Raw genomic sequence first — 25,557 nt, 5'->3', positions numbered from 1 at the left:
CCAAAACTTTACTTATTATTGTGCATGTGTTTTTGTATTATGTGTATGTTTATGTTATTAAATCTTATTTATTATGATTACTTTATTGTTATTATTTATATATGTTTGCTCACACTCGTACGATTCTACATTAATTGTGCAAATCTAGGTATGTTTGTCCAAAACACTTTAAAATAAGTTCTATGTTTATTGCGGTAGTTTAACAATTCCCAATATTTAGAATCCTGTTAAATTGTAAATGAAAAAATGGAGAACGAGGAGTCGTGTGTTTATAGCATTGTGTAGAAATTCAAAACAAGAAATTTCAATTATGACGATAGGAGACATTTTTTTTTTTTTTTTATTCTTTATTAGAGCCATACACCTATTAGGTTAAGTCGGCAATAGGAGACATTTCATCTGTACGAAAAATAATTCTTTTAATAGAGGTACTTGATATAAACCTATTTTACTTTCTTATTTATTATTTAACTATAACACTATACATATTATTAAATTTAATTTTATTAATTTACTACGCTTCGATTCGAATTCTTATAATATTTCTGGTCTTGAAACCGTTGTGATTAGAGGTTCATGAATTTAATATATGTACAAAAGATCTGTAAAATTGTATTTTAGAACGGTTTACTTAATAATGATATGATACAAGATCTTACAAAATCTGTTGGATATGAAGGTCGGAACTTGAATATTCGATCGTTACGTCCATTAATGCTGCACCTTAGTAGCGGCTTTAGTAGTAGTATTAAAAAATAAATAATTAAATGTTGGTGTATAAAATAATTAAATAATAATAATAAAATAAGTAAAAGGTGTTCGAATCCCGCAGGCGGGTACCAATTTTTTGAATGAAATATGTATTTAACAAATGTTCACGATTGAGTTCCACGGTGAAGGAATAACATCGTGTAATAAAAATCAAAGCCGGAAAAATATAATTTGCGTAATTACTGGTGGTAGGACCTTTTGTGAGTCCGCACGGGTAGGTACCATCATTCTGCCTATTTCTGCCGTAAAGCAGTAATACGTTTCGGTGTGAAGGGCGGGGCAGTCGTTGCAACTATACTGAGACCTTAAAACTCATATTTCAAGATGGGTGGCGCATTTACATTGTAGATGTCTATGGGCTTCAGTAACCACTTAGCACCAGGTAGGTTGTGGCACTGGGGATGAACGCAGTGGCTCCAGGTAGTATGGATGAACTTTAAACTCTGGTGGTGGGCTGTGCGATGATAAAAACGAGATGATGGTATTCAGAGCACTCCCTTAGAGATTCAGCAGAGGACTGCTCTAGTTAGGCAGATATTAGCAAAGTCTCCAGACTGAGCCTCGTGAGCTCGCTTACACGTTAGGTGAAGTATAACCCCTTGAGGCTACTAGCAATAGGTAGGCAAAACGCAAAATTGTAACTAATATGCACTTTAAATATAGAATGTACATTATTTCATAACTAGTATATAATATGCATTGCTTAAATATTCGTTTATTATCAGTAGTACGTAATGCGAATCTGTAAAGTTTGCCTAACAGCCGCCACAGAATAAATATAATGGTAGGCACTGTATGCAATGGCATGTAATTACGAATCTAGACATGAATAGTGTTGTAATAGGACTTTGTATGCCTGCGTGCGTAAGTTGAAGTAATTTTTTGAAGTTCTTTGGGCGAAGAGCACGATTCCAAGGTCGAGTTTGAGTTAGTCCGTTTCCGCAAATCGATTGGAGAATGAACGAACTCCTGGAAGAGGCCATGTCGAACTCTTGGATGAGTGAGTAATGGACGAGTTTTTTTAGGCAAGTTTAGATATTTTTAGACTATCACATGTAAGTTAGAGAATGAACTAGCTTCTCTGCTTCTATTAAAATAATTACTAGAGATCGAATAAGCGGAAACGCAAACCGATTACTTTAAGGCAGAAATACTATACGGAACCGCATGCTCTGATTAATGTTTTAACGGAGCGTTCTCTTTCTCCCTTTCTCGCTCCGTTCTCTCAGGTTCAGATTAGGTTTTCGTGAGTTGCAGCTGATATCTTGATTGATTTCGAAATTGCCGTACTTTGGAATAGTTTTACAGCTTCAAGAAGGAAGTTTTAGAAGTTGCTCAACTACGTATCCTGAAGTGTTGAAGCGACCCGTGTGACTTTTTTTATGATTGAAAGATTACTGGTGGCCCGGAGGCCTTTCAAGCTTCACCAGGACAGGTGGGCGAGCAAAGGCTCAGCCGGGAGGGGTGGGATTTCCTAACAACTGCCCGAGCGCCTCCGAAGGAGACCTAACAACTCAAGAGCAATTGCTTCGCGAATGAATCTACTACCGGATCGGAATCGCGACCCGCTGAGAAGATCCGGTGAGAAACTCAGCGGGCTGATTCATTGGTTAGGCTGCACGTGGAATTCTTTGTCGAGCTCGACGAGTACGGTTACCGGGGTCCCTAAGCCTGCTCCTAGTGTAAGAGCTGAAGGCGTCTAATGCAAAGGTTATTGGATCTGATGGATCCGTAGAGTTGCAGCTCATATCTTGATTGATTTGGAAATTCCCGCACGTTGGAATAGTTTTACAGGTTTAAGAACTAAGTTTTCGAAGTTGCTCAAATACGTGTCCTGAAGTGTTGAAGCGACCCGCGTCACGTATGCGTCAGCTGTCGCGATACCGTGGCAACATTATTGTGCGAGCGAGCACGCTACCGTCTTGACCCGCGGCTGCCTGGCGGGCTGCGAGTGTTGCGACACGGTTGCGTGCTTGCTTAATGTAATTCCATCCAACTGTGTATCCTGCGTTCGACACGGCACTTATAAAACAAGCAGCTCGTTAATAAGTACGTGTAGTATAAGAACCGCTTTAATAGTAAAAGCTAACAAAAATAACAAGTAATCGTTTTAATCCTGTCGATTCTGGTCAGAATATCAGATCAAAATGATAGAATTATTGTATTGTTATCAGTTTTTAATACGTGTGTAAATTTACAAATTAATTAGACATTTTGTAGTTGGTTGTAATTATGTACGTTAATAAATATAATATAATAAAAAGCGTCTTAAAAAGATTTAAACTTTATGAATTTGTTTGCTAATATCGACAATTTTATATTTGATAAATTGTAGAGTGAAAATGAATCAGTACTTATTATCGAATGCGACATAATTAATGTTTTAAATTATGTGTGGTGTGGACCGTGAGCATTACGAGCAGGAGACAATAGAGTCCATATTCATAGCGACCAGTCGAAACAAAATAAAATTGAGTATTCAGAAAATAAAGTTGTTTTCTTTTTGATTATATGGCACATAATAATATGTATTCTATATATTAATACGTGAAGCAAAAACTTTGTACCCCTTTTTACGAAAACTGCGCGGACGGAGGAGTATGAAATTTCCCACACTTATTGAGAATATGAAGAAGGAGTGCAGAATGCTAATATTTTTTTTATTAGTATAAAAAATACATTAAATCAATAAAAAAAAAAAAAAGTGTGTGTGTCCGCTCCGACGCACGACTGGAGTTTACTGGATATAAAAAATTAAACGAAATAAACGAAACAATACGAGAAATAGTTCTATATTACGACAACACGATACACTACAGATTATTAACAAATTAACGAGACACAAAACAAACGACTAACAAATATATGAAAATACAATAATGAGAGAAACGCGCGATCAGTACGAGGCTTTGTGGCGGACTGCCGGCGCAGCAGCCCGGCGCGCATTTCGTGTGACATGCGCATAACGCATTTCGTGTGACATGCTAGTACGATTTTGGTCCCCATAATTTTCATACCCCGGGCCTATATATGTAAATCGATTCTAAAGGAGTAAACTCCAAAAAGTGTGTGTGTCCGCTCCGACGCACGACTGGAGTTTACTGGATATAAAAAATTAAACGAAACAATACGAGAAATAGTTCTATATTACGACAACACGATACACTACAGATTATTAACAAATTAACGAGACACAAAACAAACGACTAACAAATATATGAAAATACAATAATGAGAGAAACGCGCGATCAGTACGAGGCTTTGTGGCGGACTGCCGGCGCATGTACTAGCATGTCACACGAAATGCGCATAACGCATTTCGTGTGACATGCTAGTACGATTTTGGTCCCCATAATTTTCATACCCCGGGCCTATATATGTAAATCGATTCTAAAGGAGTAAACTCCAATAAACTCCAATAAACTCCAATAACAAATATATGAAAATACAAAATGAGAGAAACGCGCGATCAGTACGAGGCTTTGTGGCGGACTGCCGGCGCAGCAGCCCGGCGCGCATTTCGTGTGACATGCGCATAACGCATTTCGTGTGACATGCTAGTACGATTTTGGTCCCCATAATTTTCATACCCCGGGCCTATATATGTAAATCGATTCTAAAGGAGTAAACTCCAAAAAACATTACACACACTACCGTGTATTTGTCACACACTACCGTGTATTTGACATAACACATTCATTTGAATCATAGACCTATATAGTAATTTAAATATACTCTTTGTTTATTGTCAATTGTCAAAATTTTGTTATTGTTTAAAGTATGTGGTAAAATTGAGAATAGATTAATATTGTTTGTCTTTAATATTATTTATCTATAGTGTAGTTTTGGCCAAATCTGTGATTATATTATAGAAGTATAATAGTGTTTGGCAATAGAACCATAATAAGCTTAAACATAAAATTTCAATTAATTATAGTCGAATTTCGACTACTGCGGGACCACTAGTTCTTATAAATGTATGTACGAGTATATAGGGGAAGTGGGGTGTAAATTGAAAGAAAAACAGCTCACGTAATTAATTGATATCCCCGCGTGCTACGGAAAGACGCACGTCAAAAACATTGACACTCACAGCACCATGCAAGAACCATTGATTTCTCTTTCAACAGTATTTGGATTCGTGTTTATCTTTTGTTGGAAATCAAAACAAATAAACCTATACACCTAGTTTTGTAGATACAGGCTATATTTGTCACTCCACGAAGAAAGCCCTAATCGAATCGCTTGCTCGTTTGATAGTTAAGACTGTAAAGGAATTAAAAAAATATATTCGTATCAATGAGGAAAAGTAAATTGAGAAATATAATCTATAATAATACATAAATCTACAGTGGTTTTTACGGATGTTCCGTTATAACTACTGAACCATGCATCCGATTGACTTGAAACTTGGTATCCATGTAGAAAATACATGTACTTGATGGATAGGCTAATATTTATATGAGTGTTGGACTCCCTACTTCAGTTGCGAGGGCGTTAATGATGAGAATCTTTTGTGAGGGTGAGAAATAATAATGTTAATTTTAAATGCCCAGCGAAGTGGACGGGTACAGCTAGTTTACATATAAAACAGAATATGATTGATTATATTTTTGCATAATAAGAGAATTGAAATGTTTATTAATGAATTTATCTTTGTGTGTATGTGCGTATAATAAATTTCAATATTCTATAACAGTGGCTATGATAGAGGCACTCACGTGGGTATACTGACTATGCCACATGAGGATTTGTTGATTGTTTACGTGTGGTGTGAGATATGAGCGATTGATAATTAATTTTTAGAAGATAAAATCTATTTACTAAGTGATCGTCTATAGAACAGAGGCGTTCATTCCATTAACTCCTCGCCTGCCGGTGCGGTGTCAGTCTAGAATAACTCCAACTCAACTCTTTCTTTGGGTTTCGGTAGTGATAAATGGATTCACCCGAGAATGGGCAGCAGCGTTTTTTGAGTATTTTACCGGCGTACTGTGATCGCCAATTCACATTTACTGGTAGCAAGGCGTATTGTAGCCAGCTAGCATGGGCTAGCACCATTAACCCTGCCTATGGTTACTCTGAAGCAGTATTTCGCTTTCTGTTTTAATCGCAAGACTGCCGTTATAATTGTAGCTTAATTGTTTCTTTAGGCGAGTGGCGGCATTCACGTGGCGTCGTCTGTGAGGTCCACCACCCTTGTTACGTTAGACCGTGAGCTCAGTCACTGGGCAGTGTGTTTATTAATTTGTTAGTCCGCTCCGCGCTCAGCGTGTGACTTAGACAGCGTCGCTTTGTTACGTAACACCTGATGGGTCGGACTTTCTCTGCGCTACACCTGTGAGGGACCACGGAGTCGCAGCGCGGCGGCGTGAATTTATCAATGTGCCATAATTTTAAAATTCGCTTACTGCGAGACACGTCTTTATTGTATCTTATAAAACGTTACCATTGCATTTGTATTGATCGTAGTTAATGTAAGTAAAATTAGAATTTCAGTCCTATGTCGACACTAATTGGTCTTCTATATCGTTCCCTCAATGCTGAGGATCGCGACCACATGACGTGACGTTCTTCCACTGTGTTCGATTATGGGTGGCTTGGACCGCATGGTACAGACTACCACCAAGTGCCTCTCTTACTAGATCTGACCATCTAGCTGGTGTTCTGCCCACGGTGCGCTTGCCCTCTATGCGACCCGCAATTATGAGCTTGCCTAATTTATGTCTGGGAGACTGCATGATGTGTCCGAAGAAGCTCATAACACGTTCCCGGCAGATGGAAGAGAGCCTTTTTCGGATGTTTAGCTCCCTTAGAATGGACTCGTTCGTTTTTTTTTATTTTTTTTATTTATAACTTCTTATACTAGAAAGTATAAAGGCGGACTTAATGCCATAGGCATTCTCTAACAGTCTACCTTAGGGGAGTGCAGAGATGAAGCTTGGTAGGTGTAGTGTGAAGGTGATATTACTTAAACATATATTATGTGTATATATAACATACATAATACATAGTACTTAAATAAATACATATACATAAATATATAGATATACATACATATATACATATAAAAACATATATAAACAAATATTATCAATTAGATGAATCTGCTAACTCTCTGAGAAACAGTTCTCGAACCTTCGTCTTAAACGCTTCACGTGTAGTGGCCGACCTTATTTTGAGTGGGAGCGCATTCCATAGAAGAATAGATTGAATTGTGAATGAAGAATGTAAAAAGTCAGAACTATGTGGAGGACAGCGAAGAAGAAGATTGTGAGATGAACGAAGATTTCGGCTGTGGTCAGACCCTAAGTATTGAAAGGAATTAGTTAAATAAGCAGGTGGATTTGGGGAGTGCAACAAAGAGTAAAGAGTACTGAGAGCACGCAAGCTACGGCGTTGACGAATGGGGAGCCATTTGAGTTGGGAGCGATAAGAAGATACGTGATCGTATTTCCGAAGATTATAAATAAATCGAATGCAGTTATTGAGAAGCCGGTTAAGTTTATTGAGTAGATCTGCATTCAGGTCAAAGTAGCACACATCACCATAGTCGATCATGGGGAAGACCAAAGTTTGAACGAGCATTGTCTTGGTCTCGGGCGGAAGGAAATTCTTCAGGCGGTAAAGCATACGGAGTGTAAGTGTAACTCGCTGACACACGGAGATGACCTGGGCTCGCCAACTCAGGCTGGAGTCAATAATTTATTGTTAGTAGTTAATTGGTATATTGACGTCAAAATGCAAGAGCGAGTTGGAAGTTCTGTTACGCGAAACGAGACTGAGACGTCTATATCAGACGTCTAGATCAGGACCAAAATCTTTAATGCTTTAATCTCTTATCTGAATCTTATTATCGTTCTATCTTTCACGTCCACGGACTTCCACTGCTGAACATAGATCTCCAACAAGCCTCGCCACAACGACCGGCTTAATCTAAAAACTCATACCGGCCACCAAAAATTGAGCTGCAGAATAAACTAATCACATCATTCCTCATCTTTATGCCACGGACGCTTCGATTAGTTTATATAGTTGCATTAAAAAATTCAAATCACGCGTATGCCGCACATGAATAAGCAAACAAGGAAACACTGCCCTACATATTTCGGTAACAAAACAGTAGTACATTCCATTTGAGAAGGCAGTAAAAATACTATCCAGTTCTTCCGGCAGGCTATTTACTTCAAGATACATAACGGGTTAAGCAAGTCCTATTTAATATTTAGAAAAAATATATTTGTCGTTAACAATTATACGGGATTATACATTACATACAACAGTGACTCTTCAAGTGACCTACTTTTCACAATATCCTAACTTACATTGCATCCTGTTAGTTGGTGGCAAACTGCCAGGTGTATCATTGTTCATTTGTTGTCTCATAGTATGATAAAGATTGATGCAGGAAGTTTTACTGGCGGTAGGACGTCTTGTGAGTCCGCATGGGTCGCGAGATAGTCCACCCCATACCAATAAATAAAAAAGGGAAGAATAACTGCATATCACACTTTATTACATTGTAAATACGAGTTAAAGATCTTCTTAATTAAACTACAAGTCATGACAGGCGTGGCTTAAGCTTCCGATATTCAAATAGAACTATTAGCTCGCTCGACGACGTTATGGCGACATAAGTTATAAGATATAAGATAAAAGATAAGATATAAGTTCTAAGGTCTCAAGTATAGTTACAACGGCTGCCCCACCCCTCAAACCGAAACGCATTACTGCTTCACGGCAGTAACAGGCAAGGTGGTAGTACCTACCCGCGTGGATTCGCAAGAGATCCTACCACCAGTCGGTTTCATATCTCAAGGTGGGTGGCAGCATTCCCGTTTTGATGACTATGGGCTCCGGGAACTACTTAACACTATGATAAGGCCGTGATCTTATGTATCCATTTAATACAATAAAAAAGGTTTAAGTGTTTCCTAAATACTTTCAAAACTAAACAGTGACTTCTATAATAGTTACGAATGGCTTAATAAAAGGCTAAAAGGTAACTCGTCTGAATGGTACAAAAAAAACAAATATGGTTACCGGTCGGCCTCAGGAATTCGTGTAGGGTTGTCTAACATTAATTTACCATATAGAAATAGTCTATTTTTTTTAAAACTTCATATAAAAGCTTTGACGCCTCGTGGCCTGTAATAGGCATTGTTTATATTTATTGTATTTTACGTCTGTTATTTTTATTTTTTATTGCCTTTGTAGGCAGACGAGCATACGGCCCACCAGATGGTGAGTGGTTACCGTTGCCCATGGACTTCAGCAATGCCAGGAGCAGAGCCAAGTCGCCTACTAACTATATTACTATATAATTATGTAACCATATCAATATTAGCACATACATAAGGTACATCTACCCATTTTAATATTATTCTTCGTAAGTTTTTCGGGGTCAGTCTACTTCATTATTATCTTGCAGCGCAGTGCGTGTTTATGGAACATTGTGAGTGCTTAGTGCGAGTTTTTTTTTTTAACTTTCTCGATAGCGGAAAAGTTAACTCGGATTTGTATGCAGTTGGAACAGCGCCCCTAGCGGCAAACGTAAGCAAACGTTCCAACTCCATACAAATTTGAGTTAAGTTTTACTCGATCGAGAACGTTAAGAAAACTCGCACCAAGCACACAGCCCAGAAGCACAGACCAAACTCACTAATTGTGAACCCTACGTTATGCATCAAAATTGAAATGGATACAAAAAACAAAACGGTAAAATGGATCTCGGCTCTTTATTATCACCCAAAAAGTTATTGTTTGATTTTTTAACATTCCTTAATGAATATAACCAAACGTATTTATAGGCGTAAGGCTTTTTTTTCCAATAGATTTTGTGTGGTATGAGTTAAAAATAAACAAAGATATATTAATCGTCCTGTGAAAGTATTCGAAATATTATGAATTGTAATAAAATAAATTGAATTATGTCAACGACTCAGAAAAATAATACGGTTACACTAATAAGGGCGCCGTCTACCACCGAAGACTCTTTTCAATCCTCGCGGAAGGAGAACATATCAAAACACTGGTATGGAAACAATTAGAACCGTATTTCTTCTTGGTTCATAAAGCGCGTCATTTTCATCTTATTGCTGCTCCGAATAACTTATTGCTGACAGATTAGCAATCACTATCGTTGCTGAACACCACACACGATGCTGACATGCTCGTCAATGGTTTGATCGTGTCAAAATTCTTATGGACGGACTTCAGCTTTATATTCATTGACTGTTGTTCAATCCGGTCGCTGTCGTTGGATTGTTCAAGAAAATTATTCGCTACCTACACCACTCTATGTTTAAGATAGGAAGAAAGGGTAGGTTAAGTAAAAAAAAAAAAGGTTTGATAATAAAGAACCAATATGATGAACGCATTTGTAGCTTTATCTCTTTTGTATGTTGTGTGACGGTCATTCGTTTGACGTAAACACGACTCCAGGGTTCAATTAAAGCATTTTAAACATTTAATTTTATCCATAGACGTAGCAAAACGTGGCAGGTATTCGATAGTGTTGTTTATGATTAATATTTTTATAAAATTCTTGCTCTTTTATTAAGATTCGGTGTCAACGATAAAGGTCAACTTATTATGTGCAATATTCCATTTCGCAACACTTGTTATTTCTCGTCTGGTAACACACTAATGACACGAATTACGTCAAAATGCCGAACTAGTTTGAAAACAGTTATGAAACAGTTGACAGCATTGATTCAATTTATTTGTTGTGTTTGTTTTATTGGTATTTAAAATATATTTAAAGTTATATGTCAAAGCGATGTACTCACGTACTTATTTTAATTATGTTGATAGAGTAGTATGTGTAGTTCCAGAATCGTTTTGTGAAGTGTTAAAATGAATTGAATTACGGTTCGCCATTTTTTTACGTTATCTATGGGTTTTTATCCGGTTGAATTAAACTTTTGCTTAGATGTTTGCACTTTATAAATAATATATGAGATAGTTTGTGGATGGTATAATAATAGATTAGGAAACCCACTCTTTTTATTAGTGTCCGTAAAACTTAGTGCGCTTATTGTGGAGTAATTGCAGCAAATTACCCGAATTTGAAAGGAAACGCCAAAGAACTGTATTTATGCCATATTGTACTGTTGATTATGATTTTTAATACGTTTTTATAAACTAGTCTATTCATATCTATTTATTGTATATGTAAAATTATTATTTTTTAACTTCATTTTTACCAACGTTTTACACGTGTTATAGACCGAACAATAAAATATAATATATTTCTTACTTTGGCCTAATAAGGCCTAATTAACGGTAGGCAGCAGTTTGGCTCTGTCCCCGGCATTGTAGACGTCCATGGGCGACGGTAACCAATCACCATCAGTTGGCCGTATGTTCGTCTGACTGTCTGCCTACATAGACAATAAAAAATAAAAACAAAAAACCTGGTTAAATTTTTTTTAGTACGATTTCCCATTATCTTGTTTTAATTTTATAAGCAATACAGTTCTTTGTCTTCTGATTTCGGGCGGACATTTTAGGTACTTGTATCACTTAGGGGAGAGTTCTTCTACCCTCACAGTATGGACGCCTTGTGGCATCAGATTTAGTCATAGTAAAGATCAAATATATACATACCCAAATACACAAATAAAAGGGTGTTTCTATTCTATGCCCTATATTATTTAGGTACTTACATAATTGTTCTCTCATGGTCCTTTCCGTTGACTAAATGCTATTTAATAAAGTTGAATACCTTCAACTTAATTTTATTGTCCTCGTTGGTAATTGCTTAAAATAATACGATCAAGTTACCCTCAATTTAAAATCTGTCCTTTCTTTATATTATGAATGAATTACGTACTCTGTGGCCGTGATTAAGGCAAAGGATTTTTAATGATTTTTTCTTTTCTTCCCAAAAGTGAATTAGAAATTGATTATCTGGAAGTTAGGTTAGACTGGGATGTGAAGTATTTGTTTTAGAAACTGGAAAAATTTAACAAATAATTAAAAATATTTTGCATAAATGATGTAATAAAAGCTGCTTGGAATTAAAACCGAAAAAGGTACAATATAAAAATAAAAGAAGGCCCAAGATTACGCTGTGACGTGTTCAGTGGACACTGATGATAATTCTAAAAGACATCATGCCGCCTACCGATGTTTTGGAGCTATTTTTCGTTATTTCGGCAATAAGTACCGTGTTTTTTCTTTATTTCTCTTGTAGACAGACGAGCGTACGGCCCACCTGATGGTGAGTGGTTACCGTCGCCCATGGACTGCAGCAATACCAGGGGCAGCGCCAATTTGCTGCCTACAGTAACCGTGCTATTGGTCAACTGTTTGGAATTATATTCGATCCGATCGTTCTACACACTTGGCGAGTAAGAGGTTTGGTCTGTGGCAATGGTTATGTAACGCACGGCAGTCGGTCACGGATGACGTGCTGTGTTGCACCAAATGCGCTGGAATGTGCCAGGATTAAAACAAAATATTCGGTTTATTAATAAAGCAAAGTTATAACGAATGGTAACTATCACAGTTTAAGGTATAGTTTTAATGATGTGTGAACAATGAACTTAAAGATAAGTAATTAAGGTAAACACAATTAAACATTTTTAAGTATATGTACAAATTCTAAATTAAATATCTTGCATGTACTAACTACCATGTAATTATCATTTTGGAAAATAAAAAATAGTCAAATTATAAAAAAAAATTAAACACTTGTCTGTAACGACTGAAGGAGTCACTTTTCTAGAAGCTTGGTGGTCGGCCAGCGGCGTCTCTGCCACTCCGCCCGCACGCATGCCCCCCAAACAACCACGAGGAATAACAAATAGGGATGAGCGCTTTATAATGTCTTTTTAGTTTGAAAACTACGTATTAGGTTGGGGAAAAAGTTTCATTCCGAAACATTATTTATTGTTGCTCCGCTTGTATTGCTCTTAGCGTGATGTTATATAGCCTATAGCCTCCCTCAATAAATGGGCTATCTAACACTGAAAGATTTTTTCAAATCGGACCAGTAGTTCCTTAGATTAGCGCGTTCAAACAAACAAACTCTTCAGCTTTATAATATTAGTATACATGCATTGCTTTAAACGATTTACCTACACAATTATAAAAAAAACATTACAAAAGGCAGGTACATCATTTAATAGTACATTAGATGTGCGTTTATTTTTCAACAATAAAACAAAGAAATTATAGTTGGAAGCTTTTCGCACAATGCGTCTTCCCACGCGTGGCGGATCTGAGCGTAGTGGCGATTGCGTCCCACTGTAAGCTGGGGTTAAGGTCTTATGCTAGGACGCATATTATTTCAATAATTATTGTATCCGTTTCGAATAGAACTTAATTTATAAAAGGTTAAGGTCCTATTTTTGATGAACGGTCATCAAGATCTGGTCGAATTGGTCGACGTGTTTGAAACAGAGGCGTCAATAAACATGAAGTAATGTGAAGATTGCATAATTAAGTAGATTGTATACTTATGTAATTTATGTGAGTTTCTTTATGATAGAAACATTAAAATAATGTACAATTTTAATTAAATTCAAATTATTTTAAGCCGAAGTGTTGTGTAGGTTTAAATATAAAAAGTATTGCGTAGGCTTAAGAGCCCTTCCCTCCGGTGAATGTAATGGGGTGACCTGAGAGTGTTGCGGCGTTACAAGCACTTTAGTGCGCTGCCCTGGAGTGATCTTACTGTTATCAAAGGAGCAACTGGTTGACGGTGTATCGCGTCCTGACCCGCCAGGCTGGCTCTAGTCCTGCGGGGTATTCCAGGACACCAGCGGCACCATCTGGTCGGCCCGACGGGCTGCATTATAGAGACAGCTGACGTGTTCGTTCTTCGTCTCAAAGGCTCCGTCGGCCGGGCGGGCGTTTAGTGGGTAAGGCCCTAGATTCCATTCATTCATCGCTGCCAACATCAGCGGACCAGTCCCACATACCCCGCGCGCTCACTAGGCGCGGGGATCTCGGCAAAGGTGTGGCTCCCGGCCCCAAAAAAAGGCGTAAGAGCTAAGAGGAGGCATCGTCATTTCAATCTAGATCTTAAACGCATCCTACTTATAGCAGAACCGGCTGCTTACAGGACGTGTCCACTGCCGGATTTCACTTTCTTTTTAATCAATAAATCACTTATATATAATTAAATCTACTTTCGTTTAGATAGTTGAATATCACTTCTCTATTGGTCGATACATTTTTTTTTATCAACATAGATAGACGAGAGTACGGCGTACCTGAAGGTGAGTTGTTACCATCTATACATATAAATAAAATTGGTGTGTCTGTTTGTAATATTGAAATAGCCGCTTTTTACTACATGCACATGAATATATATATAGTACATACACTAAAATAACATTTTTTACAATTCTTGTCTGTCTGTCTGTTTGTTCCGGCTAATCTCTGGAACGGTTGCACCGATTTTGACGGGACTTTCACTGATAGGTAGCTGATGATATAAGGAGTAACTTAGATTAACTTAACTTACATTTTTTTAGATTAGCTTCGCTTCGCGGCGTCAGCCGCGGTACGACAATAGCTACGCTTACAAACTTAACCAAATCCAGGGATACATCTAAGTCACTGCCTACAGCTAAATACTCTTCGAAATATGAATATAATGATGAATGGTCAGATAGTATAATGATTTGATTAAATGTCACGGTGACCTTGATATCTTTGAACCTAGACTCAGGGGATTTGTCAGATGTGTGAAGGATATCCTATTTAACGATAGCTAGTTATCAATATTTGTAATTTTGTTTTCAATAGCCAAAGATATGTACATTAATATAGATTTGCTGAGTGCACATACCATTTAGATTGCAATCCAGATTAGATCTAGGTACTACTTGTACGATTTAGCTAATATGTACTGTAATGATTGTAATTTGTTTTGTGCATCAATAAATAAATAAATAAATAAAAAATAAATAAAATGGCTTCATGTTTAAACCGAGCGGTATGTTCGGTTCTGGTGAGTTTTCGCTCCATAAAAGTAGTACTAAAAAGGACATTTGAAACGGCTTGCTTTGTTCGTGCTTCAAAATGACTTGAATCGCATTAACGACAATTTCAAGAAATCTTGCATAGACGTACGTATGTGTACAAGTTTCTAACAACATCCGGATAGGATGTTGCTAACACTGGCCCTAGAAAGAGCAGTGCTTCGCAGAAGCACGCTCTTTGTCTAGTCGTCGTGGCCTAAAGGATAAGACGTCCGGTGCATTCGTGTTAAAGCGATGCACCGGTGTTCGAATCCCGCAGGCGGGTACCAATTTTTGTAATGAAATACGTACTCAAGAAATGTTCACGATTGACTTCCACGGTAAAGGAATAACATCGTGTAATAAAAGTGAAACCCGCAAAATTATAATTTGCTTCATTACTGGTGACCTCTTGTGAGTCCGCGCGGGTAGTAGATACCACTGCCCTGCCTTAGACCTTAGAACTTATATCTCGAGGTGGGTGGCGCATTTACGTTGTAGATGTCTATGGGCTCCAGTAACCACTTAACATCAGGTGGGCTGTGAGCTCGTCAATCCATCTAAGCAATAAAAAAAAATTAACCAGGGAACGTGTCCAAACTTAACGTTTATTTTAATTGTCATAGTAAAAATATTTTATTTTAATAGAGCCTGGTTTAGCGTCCAAACTTCGATATGAACGTGTGGCCAGGCTAGGGGAACCAATCATTTGGTGCCATATCAGGATCTTCTTGGTTAACCGTTAGGTATCGTCGTGCAGCTATACTCGAGAAACCTACGCATCGTGACAAGTGATTATTGTGGTAATGAATTTGGTAAGACAATGCTCGACAGGGAAGAGTTATGGCGGCCTTCCGAACCGTTTCGCCCGCTAAGCGTTACGCATTGTTCAGTTGTCTTTCTGCAGACGACAGTTGCGATTGCGTTGCGTACTCATCCGGAAACGGGTTTCACGACTTGCACTTTTTATGTGTGTTAAACATTACATAAGACTAGCTTTTGCCGGCGACTTCGTCCGCGTGGAATAGTACACAAATAATGCTTCACTTTAGAACAAATTTGGTGGGCATAAAAAACGTTATAGTGAGCCAACCTTAACATGTAGACATATGTTGTCGCGGACTTTTTTTGAGATAATTTAAAGGGGAACAATTCTCTCATACATTATTTTAGCGAAACTTTAATCGTTTCTGCAGCGCACGTGGCGGAAGCTCTCAAAAGGGAAAAAAACTGATTTTGAAGCATTCTATATTGGTGCTTCGCTTGTATTGGTCTTAGCGTGATGTTATATAACATATAGCCTTCCTCAATAAATGAGCTATCTTACACTGAAATAATTTTTCAAATCGGACCAGTAGTTCCTGAGATTAGCGCGTTCAAACAAACAAACTCTTCAGCTTTATAATATTAGTATAGATTTATTTTTACTTCCTAATTTAGTCTGTATGGTCACGGTTCCAAGAGAGTTCTGTGTGTCGGACGGTCAACATCAGAAACATCTCCAGCATAAAATAGTGTAAGGTATTCCCTGATAAAATCACTATCTGTCGATGAATTTGAAATTTGAATTAACTTTCCTAACCAAATTCTTTTTCATAAAACACCACGAATCTTGTTCATATTTCAACTTTTATCAAGAATATTTGTCAAACATTTTGTATTGAATGCGGTCTTAGGAAAAATACTAACATTGGAGAGACAACGTCCAACCATTAACTTTCAAGTAATCGTATGTTTGTCCAACGTTCGTTCCAAAAACGGCTTTAATTAGCTAGCGACTGTCACTGCCCGGTTACATAAGCCCCCAGTTTGGAAACCAGCTCTTAAGAAATTTACGTAGAAATTTACCTGAAGGTCGGTCGATGGGGTAATGTATGAAACTTGTTAGCACAAGGAAAACCTAACTCTTTTGTATTTAATTTAGCACCAACCAGAGTATATGTTATATTTAACAACCGAGGAGGTAGATTTAATTATATTGATTTACAAGCAGAGCGCTAGAGGTCACAAGCATATTATAACTTCCACAATGAACACTGCGTAATGAAAATTCAATTTACAATTAGTTTGCGTAATTACTTTTGGCAGTTTGCCACTAGGGTACGTATGAGGCCGTCAGCGCAAAGGTGGCCTAAGCTTACCATAATTAATATGGAGATCATGGGATTTCATTTTAATTTTACACTGCTTCGTAGGCAAAAACAATACCCGCAAAAATAATGTTTACAAAGGCATCTGTTATCTATGGGTGAAATGTATCAAAACTTCTTATGTTTTGAATAAATTGCAGTATATAAATGCGAATATGAAAAATTGTGGGCTAGGTCACTTTTGCGCTGACTGCCTCATATGTCGTCATGCTTCATAATGTACCACAATTCGTTTACCTTTACAAATTAAGTTTCTTTAGGAAGCAAAGCGAGTCACGTGCTTTTGAAAGTTTTAGAAGAAAAAAAACCATTCACTATGAGAAAGCTCTTGTTATTTACATATTCTATTTAATTGTTACGACAAATACCTATATACTTTCTCTGTATAAGTGTGTTTACTAGTCTGTAGTTGAACTGAAACGAGGACGTAGAAAAAAGAATGTTTTTATTTTATTCGTATCTGTGTACAGAATTATGATTGAGAGTTCAATATTTAAATGAGTTTAGTTTGTTCACACTAGTTAGACACACAGAATCCGTCATACAAAGATAAGAAGCATAACCAAAACAGTGGACGCTCTCAAATATGCTCAAAGATTGAAATTTAAGTGGGCTGGCCACGTAGCACGACTCGGGGATGGCAGATGGACATCTAAAGTATTCTAAAGTAGCTGCATGGGACGGTCCACAGGGCAAGCGGCGCGTCGGTAGACCGTACACGCGTTGGGAGGACGACAAAAACAAAATGGAAATCTTTGGAGGAGGCGTTTACCTGAGAGGGGTCCATGCATATAAAAAAAAAAAAAATTGCATGGAATAAAGGGCTTTTTTATTTTTATTTTATTTATTTATTTTATGTTCAATAAAGTTTGATATGCGGGGAGGTTGGCAGATCGGTATTTCCAGGTTTAGGTTTGGTTCGAAAAATTGATTATTGGCCGTTGTTGCACAATCTACAATGTGACTTACTTTTCACTAACCATTCGTTGGTAGCCTATCGGGCTATCCCAGCTACGCCCGGATGGGTAGGTAAGCTGAAGGACACAACCTGAGAGAATTCGCTAATACTACCTCTAGCAAGAGCAGTGCTTCGCTGAATCTACCACTGGATTAGAATCGCGACCCACTGAGAAAAGCAGGCGAGAAACTCAGTGGGCTATACAACATTAACTGATATTATGCCCGCATTGGTGTGTACCACTATCATACCTATTTCTGCCATAAATAAATCTTGGGCTAAGGTTCGGATGGTAGAACAACTGTTGTAATACAACAACGTTTCTCAAGATGGGTCATCTTATTCACTTTATGATGGGTTCTGGTAAGCACTTCACACTATGTGGGCTGTGAACTAAATTAAACATTTGCTCAATAAATAAAGAAATGTACCAACCAAAAATATATGCTTAAATAGCATAGCGATACCATTTACTACAATAGCAGGAAAGGGGAATCCAATTCGAAAGAGGTCTGATGAAAATGGCAATTGTAAATGGGAGTTTCAATGTGTTTAAATCTTTGCAGCCTTCATGGCATCCGACAGTTAAGGCTTAGAATTGGTCTTCTCTGAATTAAACTTGAACACTTAACCGAACATATTTATTATGGAGCGAGGATTTGAACAACTAAACGTACTGCGTCTTGGAGTTTACGGATGGCATCTGCAGACGAATCAGTCACATTTCAAAAGCGAGGTTTCTTTCAAAGAATGACGAACATAGGGAAATAGGTTCAGGAATCCATTCGTATCACACAAATAAATGTTAAAGTATTACAAAAATATTCACTTATCAAAAGTAAATAGCAGTTGACCTCGATTGCAGAGTAAATATTAAGAAAATCGATTTCTTTTGTGATTCTTCTTAATGAGTTTACAAACGCGCAGGAATTTAGTCGTTAAATAAGGATACCTAATTAAGTACGATCACGAATAATACTTATATGTTCACATGAAGCGTTTGTGGTCTAATTGGTAGCCCTTCGTAGCCTAAATGCGGGTAGGAAACATTTTTTATAAGAATCTAGAGGGAGCCATTGTCTTGCCCTAAAAATAAATAAAAATACCTAAAATCTGCGTCACCAAATTAGTAGAGTTAATTTCCTTTTTATCTCACACTTTTTGAGCATATGTGTAGTAGTTAGGGGTTCAAATATCGAGGGGTAAGGAGTATGAAGGAGAAGGAGTACGCGAAGATTCTTAAAAAAAATGTCTACAACCTGATTGCAACGTCATCTATTGGGACAAGTTGTAATTCTAACGTCATCAAATTTAGTCCAGCCGTCACTTGAATGACTAACAAATGTACAAAAGAATTATATTATTATGTACATTATGAGGACTAGTGAAACTCGTTCACGCTTCGGCGTTATTCGCATAGAGCATCATACATTTTGGTTCTTTACTACTCTCGATCAAATAAAATAAAAACTATAATAAACAGAAAGTAATATTAATTCAAGAAACTAAATATGTACTATTAATACCATTGTAGTTGTCGAAATTCATTTGTCGTACTACCCCAAAAGCGACGCGAAATTCAATAATTACATTGCGTGCGAAACAAAAAACACAGTAAAATATGAATATGTATATGTATGTATGTATATGTATATGTGATTTTGTATATGTGTAGATATACTTTTTTTTGTATGTATTCGTAACCTAATATAAATTTCATTGCACCTACCACTATTTACTCTGCACTACCTTTGGTTGACTGGTAGAGAATGCCTTAGGCATTAACAGCCTGGCCACGGGACATTCGCCGATACGAATATTCGCGCGGTGCGAACGGCGAAGCGTCTAGCGACTAAAACAAGCGCATAGAAATGTACCTAACAAGCCACGCGCACCGGCGACCGGCGAAGCGACCGGCGGAATGTACCGAGCGAATCGCGCGGTGCGGCGGGCGAGCAAAACAAATGCATGAATAAGGACGGCGCAAGCCACGGAGTCGAGCGGTAGTCGCGGCGAATAGTGCAGTGATTAAATGAGTTTAGTTGTTTTCGCCGCGAAAAATGAACGCCGAAATTTTTTTATTTTATATTTTTTATTAATTTTTTTTTTAATATTTTTAAACTCATCGTGGCCGAACGGATAAGACGTCCGGTGTTGAGCGATGCACCGGTAGTCGAATATCAGGCGGGTACCAATTTTTGTAATGAAATACGTACTCAACAAATTTTAATGTTCACGATTGATTTCCACGGTGAAGGAATAACATCGTGTAATAAAAATGAAACCCTCAAAATTATAATTTGCGTAATTACTGGGGGTATGACCTCTTGTGAGTCCGCGCGGGTGGGTACCACCACCCTGCCTGTTTCTGCCGTGAAGTAGTAATGCGTTTCGGTTTGAAGGGTGAGGCAGCCATTATAACTATACTTGAGACCTTAGAACTTATATCTCAAGGTGGGTGGCGCATTTACGTTGTGGATGTCTATGAGCTCCAGTAACCACTTAACACAAGGTGGGCTGTGAGCTCGTCCACCCATCTAAGCAATAAAAAAAAATAGTTGAAATACTAGCTAGACCAGCTATTTGGAAGTCTAGCCACTCAAAGTATTTCTCGTACTTCTTGTGGAATTCTCCATCTATAGGTATACTCCGATTCTTATTCAAATCATGTACTTCACAATCTTTTCCAAATAATAGGTCCTGAACCAAAAAACTATTAATTTGTAAGCAATATCGAGATAATTTCGATATAGACATTTCGCTGTCGGACTTCCTTACTAGTCGCGGCGGCGAACGTGAGTATCCGTGGCCTGCAAACGGTGCTGCGCGAATGGTCGCCTCGCCCACCGCTTCGCTGTTCGCACCGCCGATCCCCGTGGCCAGGCCGTAAGTCCGCCAATGTAAATTTTACATGAAGTGTAATAAAAAAAAAATAAAAAAAAATATGTACTTGAATCATGATTTTTCAGTGCTCTTTTGTATAATAATCGTCAACATTAACATGTCGTTCTGTCGTGAAGGGTTCTTATCGAAGCCTTATTTGTGTATTACAAACAGACAATTTCTCCATAAAATACAGTAACCTACTGAGGCCACAGATATTTTTTTGCAAACAAACAAAACAGCGCGTATGAACAAAGTTGTATCAGTCTTGCTACTGTGGCTCTCTCTCAGTTCGTTTTTTTCTAAAAGTAATTTGTGCCTAACGAATATTATGTTCACAAGGGCTCACGATATGCAGCCAAGCATACAAGCGACTGTGTCTTTAGTTGATCACAGTTAGTTGCGTAAGTCAAAAGTCAAATACTGCAATTTGCCCTAAAATCTCAAACTATACAAAAAGTCGATTATATACTACCGCTTAGCCCCGGATGCGTTCGTTTTTTTTTTGTTTCCAAATATTCAGAGCAGAAATTATACCGTCGAGTGTCCGGCAGCCGGCTCGGATTGCGTAACCGATCTGGGTCAGAACTAAGATGTTAATAAGAAGAAAAACCGTTTTATTTACTTGCACAATGTTCGCGTAGCTTTTTTTTTCATTCGCTTAAATAACACCACTTTTTAGCTTTGTAGGTTAGGTTATGAATATTTCTGTTGAATGGCGGGTACTTATTTGCAAATGGATAGGCTTTTCACGGAATCATCACATTGGTCCTGCAGCAGATCCGATGAAGTTTGACAACAATCGGATCTAAGTCAAGTTCAAGGATCGTCAGCTAAGCGGGCCGTGGTCGGATTTGATGATTAGGTTTGACATATTTTGTTATTTATTGACACTTGTATATTACCTTAATTTATCTTAAATAACCTTTATCTTAATTAATTGAATTTCGTAAATATGGTTCAAATTTCCTAGAATAGAAGTGAGAATAAAGATTACAACGAATCTTTTATTTACACAAAATGTTAAAATATAAAATAATTATGTTGAAATTCATGCATCTATCTATCTGAGAGGCCTATAATACCAACTTAACATTCTCCATTTTACATAATCTGTGTCACAAGCTATCATCAATAATGTTATTAATACACTTAATGTTCAATAAAATGTATTTTGTTACGTACCGATGTTGCTCATAGTCACACGTTACGTAAGTGCTCATCTAAAACTTTCAAATTTATTTATGACTTGATGAATTAACGGATTTGCATGTTTGACATTTCTGATTTGGTTTCTTTCATTTTTTTTTGTTTTCGAAATGTCATATTTAATTTAATTTCTAGCAATTAGCCTTTATCTATGGATTTAAATATCGAAAAACGTACGATTTAAAAAAAACAATCGAGAACTTATACTCTATTCTATAGTTAGTTTAAAAAGAGCACTTACTCTTCAAAGCCCATAGTCTTTTTTCATGAAGTCCATCGACGTACATCTGCATCTCCTTCTTACACTCCCCTGTGAGCGCACCTTGTATATCTCTCCACTGCCTCATGAGGATTTCCGCGTCGAACACCCTCAGCATACTCTCAATACCCGTGAACTGAGTCATGTTCAAACCGTCCCTCTTCAGGGCCATCCTGGACTCGTTGACCGCACTCCTGATCGAGTCGTTTAATTTACCGAAGATGTCTTTGTTCGGTTTCGAAGTTGTCTTCTCTAGTTTTGTCGTTTTTACAATATGTTGAACGTTGTGAGCTTTCTCCGTCGTGGACTGCTTCTGTTCATCTTCCATTTTGCTGTTTACAGCAAAGGAGAGACCGTCATCATCAGCGAACAAGTCGAAGGAGTCTTCGGTTGTCGATTTCTCGTCTCTGCTCGTGTTCGGGGCTTGTATCATAGACCCCACGAGGTCTGAAGTCAGGGGACTCTCGTCATCAATCCCGCCTTTCGCGGAGGCTTTCTTGATATTCTGAAAGGCATCTATTAAGCCGCTTCTCAACTTCTCTTCTCTGACGTTATCTCTCCCGTTCGATAGTTCGGCACTATTAACTAAAACTACACATACAAATAAAAACACTAAAGGAGTCATTTTTCGATAATGGTTAATTCGTTTGAATGTCGTAAATCGCGCGCACATTGTGAGAGCGCAGCCGGGTTGTGTCAGAGGCGCGCACACTGCAGCATACTCGAGCAGACTAACAGGACCGACTGCCTCGCGGTGACATAACGTAGACTCAGCCGCAACACTTTCACTGTCCGCGACAGCTCCGTGCGCAGCCGGGCCCCCCATCCTTCTAGGGCGCCGGACTCGATGATCCACTTCATATTTCTTCATCCATTTTGTAATGGAACACCATCGCTTCGTGTTAGACCTTTCAAACTCGAAAAAGTTTTCATCTCGTTGACCCGCGCCGAGCTAAACCGGTTTTTTATGTAGAACAACAGATATCAAGAACATAATCCGAGCCTACGTGTAGTTCAACTGATGTAATATGCATTCTTTATTATCCCTTTCGTAACCATTACGATGATGATCAGCTCTATTGATATGCAATGTTTTGTTTGATTAAGTCTTGCAATCATATTATGACTCGTGACTAAATTGCCCATAATGGAATTTAATTGTTTTAAATGTAAATAATATACTCGTAATCTATAGGATAAAATCATTTGCTCGTTTGAGGCAACGTAGCATTTGAGTAAAGGTAAACCTCTTATAACACGGTAGATAGTTCCTAGAAATTCGCGTGTTGTGCGAAACCCCGTTATGTGACTAGAAGCCAGTACAAAAAGGAGAGTATTTTTTCTGAATGAAACATCTCAACTATGCCTCTATGTATTTTGTTACCTATTTATTATATATAAAAATGAGCACTAAAATTTAGGTTATTCTCTTATATTTTTTGTTCATAGTGCATAATATAATTATCTAAATATTTTTAAACGTCTTGTTATCGTGTTGTAGAAGTACCGTGTTATAGGATGGCTAACATTATTTTTAATTGCCTCGGATGGTTTGCATTTCCTATGAAGGAGTATAATAATATCCATCAAAAAAAAATTTTTATACAGAATAAGTTGTATATGTTCCGGCTGCACCCGCGAAAAATTGTCATGTTACGCCTGAGCCTGAGCCTGAGCGTGCAAGCGTGCGATCTCGCACACAACCGATAGAGAGGCACGATCGGCCCAAGCTTTTTTTTTCCTACCTAAGCTGATGGTCTAGAGAAACCAAATCAGGGTCACCGAGCTAGTAGGTGAGCTCACGGGGCTTAAACCTGATGACGTTGCTAACACGAACTCTAGCAAGAGCCATGCTTCGCAGAATCTACCACCGGATCGGAAACGCGACCCACTGAGAAAATCCGGCGAGAAACTCAGTGGGCTGTGTCTGAGGGTTAATTTACTCGTCGAGCCCTTCGTCGCAAGCGACGGGTTCGACGAGAACGATGACCGGTGGTTGGGGTACCTAAAAGCACCGTTAGTGGATTCGGAGGATCCGAAATGACGTGTAAGCTCAAGCGTTGGCCTGTGACACATTTGTTTCTCTTCTCGCGTGACGTCTAAGTTAGCAGCTCGAAAAGTTCTGATAAGAACTTTATCGCCTAAAATTATCGTTTATAAACGGACTTTACAGACAACTAAATATTTTTTCAGTTAAATATATTTTTTACTAGTTCCAAGAAAACATCAAGTCGATTACAATACCTCGTACCACCAGTAAAATAACTGATCATATTTAATTTTGTCTTAAATAGCAGAATTTGTGCGACAATTAGTTTTTTTTTTAATACAATCATAAGCTTGATCTGTATTTATATTTTTACTGGACGGAATATTTCAATGTAATTTTTCACAACTGCAATACGTCTGATTATCTTGAAAATTTGCACACGTATTAAAGACCGATGATGCAACAAAAAAACGTATGAATTTTTATGTTTATATTGTTTAGGTATAAATATTTATTTTGTTTACCAAACTATTTTTGTTACTGACTAAACAATAAATTATATTAATAGGGAACTGTTTATGTGATAATAAACGGGATAAATGCACCAGAGATTCTCCAATCTATTTGTTCTTCAATACATCTAAATAGAGTTGCTTAAATGTTCTGTTTAAAATATGTGGCTTTTTTGCCTTACGTCGAGATATTTCATAAGAAAAATGTTCGCAGTATCGCTCTCGTTTGTTTTGAACATAAATTTGAACATTTGTATACAAATAATTGTATATCTTAGGCTTAGGCAATACTCCAATGTCCTACTTTATGTTTGGTCGGTGATTGTAGCGTGCTAGCCTTGTATGCGCGTTAATTAGATAATTATGTATAACACAGATTTTAAAGACAAAAACAAAAATAATAATTTAAGGAACTTTATTATTGTTATTTTTTTGCTTAAAGGTCTCAGTATAGTTACAACGGTTGCCCCACCCTTCAGACCGAAACGCATTACTGCTTCACGGTAGATATAGGCAGGCCCGAGGTACCTACCCGCGCGGACTCACAAGAGGTCCTAATTACGCAAATTATAATTTTGCGGGTTTGATTTTTATTACACGATGTTATTCCTTCACCGTAGAAGTCAATTGTGAACGATAAGTACGTATTTCATTAGAAAAATTGGTACTCGCCTGCGGGATTCGAACACCGGTGCATCGCTACATACGAAGGCACCGGACGTCTTATCCTTTAGGCCACGATGACTTATTATCAAATTTATTTTAATATTCGCTGAATGGGTCGACGGACTGAAGTCTACCTAGTGGAAGATCACTGCAGCCCATTCGCAGGGAGGAGTTCAATGA

General features: G+C 37.8%; 1 protein-coding gene across 1 annotated transcript in view; it reads right to left on the bottom strand.

Moving 5' to 3' along the window:
• The window catches only part of LOC114242670 (uncharacterized), a 41,357-nt gene extending 18,214 nt beyond the window's left edge, over positions 1 to 23,143 (bottom strand). The window contains exon 1 of the mRNA XM_028173923.2: positions 22,192 to 23,143. Within this exon, the coding sequence (XP_028029724.2) occupies positions 22,192 to 23,080 (889 nt within the window). The 5' untranslated portion in view covers positions 23,081 to 23,143. The remainder of the gene's footprint in view (positions 1 to 22,191) is intronic.
• Between the last annotated feature and the right edge of the window lie 2,414 nt (positions 23,144 to 25,557).

The sequence above is a fragment of the Bombyx mandarina genome, chromosome 15, assembly GCF_030267445.1.
Source record: "Bombyx mandarina strain Sakado chromosome 15, ASM3026744v2".
Classification (NCBI taxonomy): domain Eukaryota; kingdom Metazoa; phylum Arthropoda; class Insecta; order Lepidoptera; family Bombycidae; genus Bombyx; species Bombyx mandarina.
The sequence above is the reverse complement of the archived record's forward strand: the minus strand, read 5'-3'. Positions and strand labels throughout refer to the sequence as shown.